A 13690-nucleotide genomic window follows, 5' to 3' on the forward strand; every position below is an offset into this window, starting at 1 on the left:
CAAGCGGGTGACCTTGGGGTTTTGAACCTGGGACCTCAGCATCCTAGGTTAATGCTCTATCCACTGTGCCACCACCAGTCAAGTGGGATTTTTATTTTTATCAAATTGGGATTATACTGTATAAACTTGTCCTCTAACTTTTTTCACCTCCTATTGTTTCATAAATATTTTTTCTTGTCAAATGCTCTTCAAACTTATTATTTATAGTGGTTGCTATTTCTTACTGTTACTGTTTCACAATAGTTATGAAATGCAGGTCCATGTAGGTAAATCTGATACACATTTCTGGAGACAATACTGCAGAGCAGGTGCAAAGCAGAGATGCCTACTAGACCCCGACTCAGTCATTTACCAGTTATATCATCTTGGGAATTTAGTTAATCACTATAAAAGGCATAGCTTCCTCATTTGAAAAATGAGGATTATAACTAATTATACCTATCTTACACCTATAACAACCAGAGTTGTTATAAGGATATGAGAAAATGCAAGTAAAGGGCATAGGACCATGCCCAGCAAATCATTAGTCCTGAATCAGCTATGTGTGGCTTCTCCAACTGCTTCCACAGAACTCTTGGAATTATTAGGTCAAAGGGTATGTACATTTCAAAGCTCTTTTTATGTGTTCTAGAACCCTGCTACACAAACTAGTCCTTCAGATATCCAGCGTGGACACCTCTGAGAGCCTGCATTAGAAATATAGATTCTCGGCCCTATTCTAAACTCTGTATTAAAATCTGCATCACCAGAGGATTTGTAGGTAAAGTTTAAGAAGCTTTCATTCCCATCAGTAGTGTACAAGTAAGAGTGCCCACTTTATTCTTCCCTTGCCAACTCTAGGTAATTTTCACTTTAAAAATCGTTGTCATGTATATTAATTAAATTTTTTCCCCTTCAATACCAGAAACATTTTTATTGCTAAAGTAGACACTATGTTTGGTAATAGGAAGGAACTTTAAAGTTTATGTAGAAATGGAGTCTATGTGTTTTTGATGTTTTTTGTTTTGTTTTTTTTTATGTTGAATCAACTGATTTCTTGGGTTAACTCCAGACCCCAGTCTATTTGTTTCTATTGTAATATAAAAGGTCTTGAACTTGAGAAAACATACTGCTGAATTCCCATTGTAGTTTCTTCTTATCTTTCCTAGTACTGAAGTTAAGCTGAATTGTTTGAGACCCCTGGTCTAGAGGGAAAGGCAGATAAGTATTCAAAAGATAACTGTAGTGCTAAGTGATCAGTGCTGAGAGAAGCAGCACAGGATAGAGAGGAGTACCAAGGGGCTGCATCTAACTCAGACCTGGAAGATCAGAGGAGGGCTCATTAGGCAAGTGATGCCAAGACCTAAAGGATAAGTAGAAAAGATAAAGAAGTTAGTCTATCTAATGAAATGGGTGGGAGGAAAGTATATCCTAGACTGAGGAAACAGCATGTGTAAAAATCCAGCCTGCAAGGAAAGCTCAGGGTGTTTAAGGTTCTTAAACAAATTCATGATGTCTAGCCTAACCAGGAGGTGGTGCAGTAGATAGTGTTGGCCTGGGATGCTGAGGACCCAGGTTCAAAGCATGGGGTCGCCAGGTTGAGTGTGGAATCATACACATGACTCCATGGTCGCTGCCTTGAAGCTCAAGGTCAATGGCTTAAGTCCAAGGTCTCTTGCTCTGCTGCAGCCACTCCCCCACCAAGGCACACATGAGAAAGCAATCAATGAACAACTAAGAAGCCGCAACAAAGAATTGATGCTCCTCATCTCTCTCCTTTCCTGTCTGTCCCTTCTGTCACTCGCTAAAAAAAGAAAAAGAAAAAGAAATTCATAATGTCTAGGCTACAGAATACAAAGTGAAGAGTGGTTTATAAGCTGAATTTGGTGATGTAGAAGCTGTTTTGCTAGCTGTATTAAGAAATTTATTTTTATTTATTTCTTTTCCTAATTTTTATTTATTGATTTTAGCAAGAAGTAAAGAGAGAGAGAGAGAGAGAGAAACAGGAACATTGATCTGTCCCTGTATGTGCCCTGAGCAGGGATCAAACTGGCAACCTCTATGCTTCTGGACGATGCTCTAAGCAACCGAGCTATCTGGCTCTATTAAGGAACTGAAAACAATGGTGCCTTAAGATCAACTAGAAGTATGACCTGATCAAATCTGCTTTTGGCAATTACTGCAGTACAGAGTGAGCTTGAATGAAGGCTAGACATAGAAATACCACTTAGGAGGCCATTTCAGGATTCTAGGTGAAAGAGTGGAAGATTACACTTGAATAGTGGCAGGGTGAATGGAGAAAAATACAAAGATTCCACGGATATTAAAAACAAAGGACTGACTAGTTTTACTGTTTGGACACTGGGAGGCAAAATGGGAGAGAGTGAGATCAGGGATATCTCTCATGCTTTTGGCTTCAACAATTAAGTGAATTGTGTACATTGAGTAGTTTAATAAAATCATAAGTGTAAAAGGAAATATAGTGAAGAAGAGGTTTAGGAGGATAAATGATGAGTTCAGTTTGGGATATTTAATTAAAAATTTTGTGAAACACTGAAATTGAGATTCCATAAGGCAATTAGATAAATGGATCTGAAACTTGGAAAAGAGATCTGAGTAGGATATATAAACTGAGAGTTATTGGCATAATTGATGGTAAATTGTGGCCATCAAAATCATGGAGACTTCTGGGAAAATATCTAGAGTGATAAGAGAAAACCTTGAGCAATATCAATGCTATCTCTAAGAGATAGAGAGGTATTATATGAAAGGAGAAGTGGTTAGCATTCCCCTTGACAAGGATGGAAGAGGCCCATGAGTCTGACAATGGGCATCTAACCATAGGGTTTTTTTCTTTTTTTTTTTAAAGATATGATAGAGGCTATAGCCAGTTGGCTCAGTGGCAGAGTGCTGACCCAGCATGTGGACGTCCTGGGTTCAATTCTTGGTCAGGGCACACAGGAGAAGTACCCATCTGCTTCTCCATCCCTCCCCTTCTTGCTTCTCTCTCTCTCTCTCTCTCTCTCTTTCTCTCTCTCTTTTCCTCACCTACAGCCATGGCTCAATTGGAGCAAGTTGGCCCCAGGTCTGAGGATGGCTCCATGGCCTCTACTTCAGGTGCTAAGAAAAGCTTGGTTGCTGAGCAGTGGAGCAATACTCCAGATGGGCAGAGCATCACCCCCTAGTGGGCTTGTTGGGTGGATCCTAGTTGGGACACACCTCTCTGTCTCTGCCTCTCCTCCTCTCACTGAATAAATTAAAAAAAAAAAGATATGATAGAGGCAAAGGACCCTACCAAGGACTGTGAAATGGGTCAAAAATGTAGTGCTATTCTCTCCTTCTTTTTATGATGTCTGTTTTTATTCTTACAAACCATCCTGTCCTGAAATTTGCCCCAAAGGGAACCTCTTATACATTTTCCTCTAAACATACATGTTTATAACAAATTCCATTCATGTCATCACCTTTCCTCTCCTCTTGTTTCTACTCAACAGAAATGTCCCCACCAGTTACTCAGATTCCAGGCTATGTGTTCTTCCTTCTGCCATCTTTCTTGGTTGTTAGCCCAGCATTTTGGTCACCAGTCATTACTCAGATAAAGATAAAAATCACAGATGTAGCCTTGAACTGAATCCCTGTATCATTCTAAAACAGAAGAGACATTTAAACTACCTATTGCCTCTTAAGTTCTTAGAAAGTTTTAAATATTATAGCCTAAGCCAGGCATATATGTGAACAACATTTTAAATATCTTGTTTAAATCATAGGCCTAATATTAAAAAATCGAAGTTTCTGGTTTAAATAATAATCTATATATTTTTAAAAAGATTACTTTTAATATTCCCACCTAAGTTACTATTTATATTTAATATGGAATTACTTACGTTGTTCTCCTAAAGTCTTTCTGAAGTGTGGGGTATTCTGGCATCTTTCTAATATCTTCCCAGTCTTTATCTTACAAAAAAATATTGAATATTGTTATAGGAAATAATGTATTACTTTTGTAAAAAAATCTAGTTACTTTAGCTTCAACTATATATATAACATTTAAAATGTGTTTTTGAAAAGGAATGATTTTGAAATATGATTCAAATATTTTGCAAAGGAAAATAAATTACCTGCAGGGAAGCCCATGACACTAAATATCCGATCTAGTTGATCATGATGAAAGGGATTGCTTGTTTTTATATCTTCCTGACGACAGTGGAAAATAGGTTCTGAGGTCAACAATTCAGCAAATATGCAACCTATTGCCCATATATCTATGAAGAAAAACAATAAACAAGTTTTTGTATACCTTTATAGTATTTCTTTGGTCCAAATTGCTGAATATAACCATAACCTACATATAAAAATACTTTTCACTGAAGCAATATACAAAATATAGTAAGTGTATTAAGAAAACATATACATGAGACAGGAATAGCTGATCATCACACAATACATTGAAAGCCAAATAAAGAACATTTACTTGAGTATTTGCTGATGAAGATAAGCTTGGGAAACCCATTTAGCAAGCAATAAATTTACCTTATATTTAGGCAAAAGCCTTTCCAACCACTATTAATAATTCAATTACTAAAGCATTCAACTGATAATCTAATGCAGGACATAATACCCAAGATCTGAAAGACTGAAACAGTATCATCACCAGGCATAGCAATATATTCCTTTAAAGCAATCAAATGCATAATGATAGAGCTGAATTTCTGAGTTGTGAGTCTAGACCAACAGTAAGAACACTTAAAATTATTTGGAAAAACTCAACTTTTATATAAAAGACTACCAATTTCAGTTTTTTCAATAATTCTAAGGTCCAGAAGCTGATAAAACCCCGAGGTCGCTGGCTTGAGCACAGGCTCACCATCACCAGCTTGAGTGTGGGATCACTGACATGATCCTCCGGTCATTGGCTTTAGCCCAAAGGTTGCTGATTTGAGCAAGGGGTCACTCACTGGCTCAAATCACCCCCCCCCCCAGTCAAGGCATGTATGAGAAGTAATCAATGAACAACTAAAATGCCCAACTACGAGCTGATGCTTCTCATCTCTCTCCCTTCCTATCTCTCTGTCTCCTCCTCTCTCTCTCACTAAACAAAAACAAAAGCAAGCAAACAAAAACAAAACACCAGTAGAAAGACACAGATACCAGCAGAGACAGACAGCTACCTAAACATATTCACTTAGATGTTTCTCCAACCCTCCCACACCTCAGGATAAAATTAGTCATCTTCGAAAGTTTTATAAACTACTGTATTTCAAACCACCAGTTACAGATCATTATATTTGAATTTTATACATTAAAAAACTGTAATTTAGATTTTGAGACTGTTTAAATTCACAATACTTTTGCCAAATATACAAATGAATTAATTCTTGTGAGATGTATATTCATACTTACCCACTTAAAGGTGTTTATAAGTATTTTTAAAAAATAATGCATAGACTATGTATTGTATAGAAAAAGTGTTTAGTAGCCTACCAAATGTGAAAATCACATTCTGTAGACAAATTAAATAAGAAAAAAGTCTAATTATATCTATTAGCTAGAATTAGTGTGTGTGTGTGTTATTTTGTAAAACTAATTGCCAAATGAAAAAAAAAATCTAGCAATATCTCACATATCTGACTCCATTCAGGAATTGTTTCCTTCCCCATAAGTTAGTGTTTTGGATAATGGGAATCTATCCCTTCAATAACCATGCTTATTACACTACTACCTATCATCTTAGGCTATAAAATAGAAAATGTAATGTCATCTTTCTTTTTTTTTTCTCTCTTTTTTTTGTTTGTATTTTTTCTGAAGTTGGAAACTGGCAGGCATTCAGACTCCTGCATGCACCCGACCAGGATCCACCTGGCATGCCCACCAGGGGGCGATGCTCTGCCCATCTGGGGCGTTGCTCTGTTGCAACCAAAGCCATTCTAGTGCCTAAGGCAGAGGCCATGGAGCCATCCTCAGTGCCCGGGCCAACTTTACTCCAATGGAGCCTTGGCTGTGGAAGGGGAAGAGAGAGACAGAGAGGAAGGAGAGGGGGAGGGGTAGAGAAGCAGGTGGGCGCTTCTCCTGTGTGCCCTGGCCGGGAATCAAACCCGGGACTCCTGAACGCCAGGCTGACGCTCTACTACTGAGCCAACCGGCCAGGGGTCATCTTTCTTAACGATGCAAGAGGGTCACCATCACCATGAACATTCCACTAAAGAGTGGAGTGTAGTAACACTGTTCAGTATCTACTTCTTAATTCTTTTCTCTCTCCTGTATCATGAGGTTGTCACTCTTGCCCCTGATCCGGTTGCCTCTGATGGCTGATGGCTGCTTCTCCTCCTGCTGGCTGCCTCTATTATGCAGTAGACTGGGATGACTATGTATGTTGCTGGTCAATGCCAATTCCTGGTTTATACTCTAATTCAAAAGACAGGAACCATCCCCCCTCGCAGGGGGGGATGCGTGCATTTATCAGATCAAAGCCAACCCAGTCAGCCTCCCTCCGGCCCTGGTGGGGGGGGGGGCTGGCAAAAAAGTAGAAAAAAATATTTAAAAAAAAAGACAGGAACCAGAATCTAGGTTTCCCTGAGAACTGCTAACAGACAGAAACTTAGTGTAGCAGGTAGTGTTAAATTCTAAGGTGTCCTGCCTCATATTAGCCTCTAATTTTAAACCATCATCTGATTCCTGTACCATCTATAAACATTTCTTAGTTCTCTTTCCTCTATCTGTTTTCCTGTCTGGCGCGCTCTCTCTCTCTCTCTCTCCCTCCCCTCCCCACTAAATGTCTTTCCATAAACCTTCAGTAATATCAAATCACCAAATTCATATATCTGTGCTTTGAATAGAAATAATATTCATTTCTGACATAAACCAGGTATGGAGAAGAGTAAGAATGAGTGAATGTGTGTACATTCATATGTCTGCTATGAATATATCTCAAGCTTAAAGATAACTGATTTGGGGATTACTCTCTTTCTGTATCTTAACTTTTTTCTCAACAATTATCTAGAATAGATAATTGGGATTTGAGTAAAATTAGAAATTAGTGATTATGTTTTTATTTTTGGATAAGTGGTGAATCTCATTCACTAAGCAAGTAAGTTACAAACTAGTTAAAATTCAATTTTAATTCTCCTAATCCGGAGAAAAAAAGAAATATAATTGGCTTCCAATTCATACCTAATTATCTTTATTTCTCAAAAAAGACATTTTCATTTCAACAAAACAATTAATTATAAAATATTCATAAAACTGTGCTTCTCAAAGTGTGTAAACCATATGCAATTGGTACATGTTAAAAATAGGCCTTACTGGCCCTGGCCAGTAGGCTTATTCAGTTGGAATGGAATGTCATCCCAAAATGATAAGGTCGCAGGTTCAATCCACAGTCGGGGCACATACAGGAAGCAACCAGTGAGTGCACAACTAAATGGAACAACAAACGAATGCATCTCTCTCTCCCTCCCTTCTTCTGTCTCTCAAATCAATAAATAAATTTTTTAAAAATGGCCTTACCAAGGATTTTAAATAAGTCTCTGACAGTAGAAGAGTCTTTTGTGTGGGGTCATTTAGTTTAACAGAGGGTTTTGGCTGAATTTGCCTTTTCTTACCAGGGCTCTCTCTTTTAGGTATAGACTGTATCAGTGCTTGCTATGAGTCCAACCATATAGATTTCTCCTGTTATCACATCCTTTGTCCCTACTCCATGCCCTGGGTTATCTTACCATCAATTAGTTCTGTTCCAAAGCACCAGCCATTGCTTCCAACTAATACCTCCCCCTTCTCTGGTTCACTTTCAGTCTCTTCCTATCCTCTCGTGCCTTCTGAGACTGCATAAAAGATTTTACCGTTCTCAATAGAGTGACCCAATAACCGAAAAAGCAAACATAATTCTAAAAGTCTCAAATATACAGGCCTAAAGTCCAAGTCGCTCACTGGAACATAGGGAGAGTCAGGCTTTGATTTTAACTCCTCGTTCTCTGGCCACTCGATTTCTATCATTTGTTTTTGTAGTTCTCCTTTCTTTACCCTTCACAGACAGCTACCACTGTCCATCACAAAGGCTGTTGTATCTCTGATACAGAGCTTTACTATGGACTCAACTGCTAGGGCGAGGGCCTACACTCCTCTACTGTCAGACACATACTGGTTTATCTCACAGTGCCAAGGCTACTCATGGTCTGTTTTCACCATTTAATAAAATCCTTCAGCAATGTTTATGAAGTATTACAATATTATAGCATTATGCTAGTGTATCAATCCCTGAACAAAGTGTAAATGTGTTGTGGGTGTCTGAGTTTTGCAGAAATCAGATCTCCCAGTGAATGAGGACATTAGTATATTAAAATTTTTGTTTCCCTTTTAATAGATGAATAGGTTAGTTCTGAGTCTAATCTTCCAAATGTAAGAGCTTCCTTTGTAGTTCTTTGGGCGTCACCAGGTTTTTCATAAGCTTAACTGAAAGGACTGTGCTTCCTTGTCTGTAAAAGGAAAATCTAAATATACTTAGCAAATTTAGGTACCTTATAAAATAAGACCTTCACATTAAAATACTATTTACTCCCTCCCTATCCTCTCTTTTTACTTCTTTTTAAAAAATCTCTAGATTTGAGGAGGACTCCCTCTTTTTGACTCCCTTAGTTTGCAGCTGGATCCTCAGGAGAATATAGTGACCAGGTAGCAAAATCTCTAATGCTTCTGTTTTTTGTTTTGTTTTGTTTTTTAGTGAGAGAGACAGACAGGTAGACAGGAAGGGGGAGAGATGAGAAGCATCAATTCTTTGTTGCAGTTCCTTGATTGTTCATTGCTTTCTCATACATGCCTTGACGGGGGGTTCCAGTAGTGAGTAAAACCCTTGCTCAAGCCAGCAACCTTGGACTCAAGCCAGCTACCTTGGACTTCAAGCCAGTGACCTTTGGGCTCAAGCCAACAACCTCGGGGTCATGTCTGTGATCCTACGCTCATGCTGGTGACCCCATGCTCAAGCTGGTGAGCCCGCACTCAAGCCAGATGAGCCTGTGCTCAAGCTAGTGACCTTGGGGTTTCAAACCTGGGTTCTCAGCCTGATGCTTCTGTTCTTAAGCAGACTTTAAATCCTACAGACAGTGTGTTTTTATAACAGATTTCCTACTCGGTTTTTTTTTTAACTTGGAGATGGCAAGATACTGAGCACAGCTAATTTACCCAGAGGCAGTCTATTTTCTACCTTAATGGAGAAACTGCCATTCTTACAACTGCAATGGCAAGAGAGAAAGATTAGTCATACTGTTTCTTGCTTAAGACTGACTAGCTTTTCCCAGGTAGAAGGGGTTCCTCCAACACCACATTATCCCTGCTTTCCTTTTTGTGAAGAAAACAATACTAAGCCTCTCTCCAGTTCCTCTGAGTGAGTGCAAGTTCCATTTGGTGAGTTCCATTTTGGTGAGTGCAAAATAAAATCTGCATGCTATCGTTTCCATTGCAATTCAAAAGAACCAGATAACTCTATTCTCTGGGTGAAAAAAAGCTTTATTTTAAAAGAATCATTTTCTCTTATACAGTTAAAAATCCAAATCCATCCTGACCAGGCAGGTGGTGGTGAAGTAAACAGAGCGTTGGACTGGGATGCGGAGGACCCAGGTCTGAAACCCCAAGGTCACCAGCTTGAGCTAGGAGTCGCTTGCTCTGCTGTAGCCCCATGGTCAAGGCACATATGAGAAAGCAATCAATGAATAAGCAATCAACAAATAACTAAGATGCCACAACAAAGAATTGATGCTTATCTCTCTCCCTTCCTGTCTGTCTGTCTCAACTGTCCCCCTCTCTTTGATTCTGTCTCTATCAAAAAAAAAAAAATCCAAATCCACCGAGTATACAATCTAGGGATATAAAAGACAACAGGACTTTTACAAAGAGATATGAAGTGGTTTTTACAAAACAGCTTTGTTATTATACCATTTGATACTTACAATAATCCAATGCCAAGATAGTAAATCATTTTAGACTAACTTACCAATGGCTTTTGTATAATGCCTTGCACCAAGCAAAAGTTCTGGAGCCCGATACCAAAAAGTCACAACTACTGGATCCAAATCTGCTAGTGGCTTTAGAGGAGAATTGAATAATCTGGCAAAACCCATGTCAGCTAAAAAATAAAATAAATTAATATAAATCTCACTTTGGCATGCTATTGAAATCATACAAAGTTGATGACAGTAGTTACAAATGTTCTAAAGCAATCCTTTTCCTCCCTTTTCAACCAGTGGTCTATACCAGGCACTAGCTCTCTCCTCCTAAAGTAGATACTATGATTCTGCCTATTTTACTGATGAAGAAACTGAGGCTTAAAGTTATTTTGACTTGCCCAAGGTCACAGACCTACTAAGTACAGAGTCAAAATGAGAATACAGTTCTGACTTCAGGTTCCTGTCTTTCAGAGATATCTTCAATAATATTCTTAGATTTTTTAAAATTAAAGTAGTCTAAAAGTTTCCATGATTAATTATGACTTCTGTATGACTATACATCTAAAAGTGGATCATATCTTAGTTTTGCATATGCTAGAATCAGTTCTTATGGACCCATAAGCTGATTTGTACGTCTCACATCCCAACTCTGATTCAGTGATATCATGTTGGTGGCCTGAAATTGGCTGTGGAAACATCATAGAAAACAGCAAATGCTACAAAGTAGCTTCCCCTCAACCCCAGAAAACTGGTTTTGTACAGTTACCACCATATCACATACATGTTTCCAAGAACATGTACAGAATATATGAGATAATTTGTTGTAATTCAGCAATTCAGCATTTAATAAAGGTCTGTATCAAAGCTAACTGATTCAATTACTAGAGGAATACAAAAGTAGTAAAAAGAATATTACTAAATAAGGTTCCAGAGACTATCTAATTTTCTTAAGGTTTCAAAAACTATAAATACCTTATATCTATAAAATACGTTAGAGTTTATAAGCAATTTTCAGATACATCATATATCACTTCATATACTCTGCATAAGAACACTGGTTTAATAAGTATTTTGGCCTGTACTTCTAAGATAAAGAATCTAAGGGCCAAGCAATTAGATGACTTGCCCATGGTCACAGGACTAGTAAGATGCCAGTGCTCAAACAAAAACCATATGTTATAATCTGGTAGCTACATTCTTAACCACTGATTTGACATCCAATAACATACATATAATTGCACGTAACAAAGGCAAAAATCACAAGAATTATAAACCTTTGTAATTTGAAATATATATAATATACACAGTATATTTTGATTATAAGGGGCCCCAATGTACTATAAAGTGCACAAATGGTACATAAAATTTCAACTACAGAGAAGCATTTAATCTAAAACTAATATGCTATGAAATATATTAAATTTTTTTTCACAGTGATATTATTTCTTGAGAGTTTGAATAATTTGTAAGACTGTCTGGAAAGGCTTTGGAGAAGGCAGGCCTTTAAAAAAAAAGCTGTCCAAGGAAGCCTATGCTATACCTACTTTTTCTGAACCAAATTTCCATATAGCAAACAAAGATATTCAAAGACATTCTATCAATATCACACCTACTTCAAAGCACTGTTTTATAAATTTAACAGATGCCTACCGTTGTTGATAGCAAAGTAATATAATGGAATGGTCCTGGCCAGTTGGCTTAGTGGTAGAGTATTGGCCCAGGATGTGGAAGTCCTGGGTTTGATGCAGAGTCAGAGCGCACTGGATAAGCAACCATCTGCTCCCCGCCGCCATCTCTCTCTCTTTCTCTCTTCCCCTCCCGCAGCCATGGCTCAAATGGTTCGAGCAAAGTTGGCCCCAGCCACTGAGGATGGCTCCATGGCCTTCCTCAGGTGCTAAAATAACTTGGCTGCTGAGGAACAGAGCAGCGACCCCAGTTAGGCAGACCATAGTTTGGTAGGAGGCTTGCCGGATGAATCCTGGTCAGGGTTCATGCAAGAGTCTGTGTTGCCTCCCTGCCTCTCAATTAATAAACAAACAAACAAACAAAAAAAAGGCAAAATATTTATTTTGTTTTGAAGGCTAAAGCCAGTATTTCTCCCCTTATTCTCTACTTCCTTAGTTTTAGTCTAAGCCAGGGGTCTCAAACTCAACTCAGCATGTGGGCCGCAGAGCAAGATCACAGCTGTTCGGCGGGCCACACTAGGTCTACAAAAGGCAACTGTTACGCAACACTTTTCTCACTGCAGTTGAAAACAAAAAAAAAAAATCAGTACAACAAACACAATCGTACATGCAGTTTACTCAGTGTCACAAAACCACCAGAAACTGTAGTTCGCATCACAACTGCTGTTAACTAAGCTAATATCTAGCTAGGATGCTAGAGAAATGAAAAATACAAGTAGGCCCCTAGGCTTACTTAATTTTATCCAAAATATTTTGAACTTCGTGGATTAGTCTGCGGGCCGCACAAAATTGTTCGGCGGGCCGCATGTGGCCCGCGGGCCGCGAGTTTGAGACCCCTGGTCTAAGCCATGTCTATTCACTCTCAAATGAAAGACCAGAGGACATAATATACATTCTCAAAAACAATCCCGTCTACTGTATGAACTTCAAAGGAATTTTAAGCCCTTATTCAAATAATTACTAATTTAGGCAAAAGGTAACTAGCTTAAACAAACTAACAGTTTAAATTCAGTTGGTAGCAGTAGTTAACTCTGGTGTTGGTGCTAGTTAGGCAGTATCAAATGATAGAAAAACAGCAAAAGACATTGTCTATCACCCAGGAGCTTACAGGAAGGTGAGATGACAAAATACACAGAGCAGACAAAAATAAAAAAGGGTAAGTAAGTGCTGTAAGAATAAAGGAAAGTTGCTACTTGTTTCTATTAGACTCTAAATCTCTTGAAGACTCTATGTCTCTCCTTCAGTTTTACCTGGAACAATGTTTGATAACCATTTATATAAGTGGACTGAATTCAAAGTAGAATTTGAGCTGGGTTCTGAAGGATAGGAATGGTTGTGAATAGTAAAGAAGGCAATAACCATTTTAGGTAAGGCGTGGGAAGTCTTGAGGTTGCTAAGGTGGGAAAGTCTCTGATATAGGGAAGGGCATAATGTGTTTTCTATTAGACTATGCTTTTCTTTCAGGCCAAAAAAGAACTGTATTATAATGTTAAACATAGGTATCAGAGCATTACTAATTAAAAAATAATAACAACCTACTATTAAAACAAAATTTAAAGCAATGTAATCACTAGATTAATTGTTTACTTGAACTTTATTATTAATTAATGCTTAGTATTAATCCTGGTTTTACCTGTAATTTTTAATAAAATTTAAGTCCTAAAATTCTCAACTAACTAGCCTGGTTAGGATACAGAATTTTATGTTGAAAAACAGTAGAGATATTTGGAAGCCATTAAGTCTGGGTGATGGGGTCAAATGTGATGACAGGTACAAAATAAAGGAAAATATAATGATGATGAGAAATTCGGTTTGGAATAATGGAGTATAGGTTGCCAACAGGAAACCAAATAGAGATAAGGATTTCAGCTAAAGTGAGAGAATGGAATCTGAGATCCAGATCTTAGAAAAATTTTCAGAGTCTAAGATTTTGAGGCTACAACTAATTAATTCCATAAAGAAGTAATTGTAGAGTGAAGCCATGTCCAAAGCCAGTGCTTAGGGTGTCTTGACACAAAAGGTTAATAGAAGTAAGAAGCAATAATGACTAAAATACAGAAGTAACAGCAAAAGTAGTATACAGAAAAACAGTCC

The 13690-nt window shown here is 38.0% G+C and overlaps 1 protein-coding gene and 1 pseudogene across 3 annotated transcripts in view; one reads left to right on the forward strand and one right to left on the reverse strand.

The window, feature by feature from the left end:
* The window catches only part of CDK19 (cyclin dependent kinase 19), a 230587-nt gene that overhangs the window by 17645 nt on the left and 199252 nt on the right, over positions 1 to 13690 (reverse strand). For all 3 annotated transcript variants that reach the window (XM_066247731.1, XM_066247730.1, XM_066247729.1), the window contains 3 exons: positions 9959 to 10090; positions 4098 to 4241; positions 3864 to 3933 (listed from right to left, as the gene is read on the reverse strand). In XM_066247731.1, coding sequence (XP_066103828.1) covers positions 3864 to 3933; positions 4098 to 4241; positions 9959 to 10090 — 346 coding nt within the window. The remainder of the gene's footprint in view (positions 1 to 3863; positions 3934 to 4097; positions 4242 to 9958; positions 10091 to 13690) is intronic.
* LOC136316543 (U6atac minor spliceosomal RNA) lies at positions 2737 to 2837 on the forward strand (annotated as a pseudogene).

This window comes from Saccopteryx bilineata, chromosome 12, assembly GCF_036850765.1.
Source record: "Saccopteryx bilineata isolate mSacBil1 chromosome 12, mSacBil1_pri_phased_curated, whole genome shotgun sequence".
Lineage (NCBI taxonomy): Eukaryota > Metazoa > Chordata > Mammalia > Chiroptera > Emballonuridae > Saccopteryx > Saccopteryx bilineata.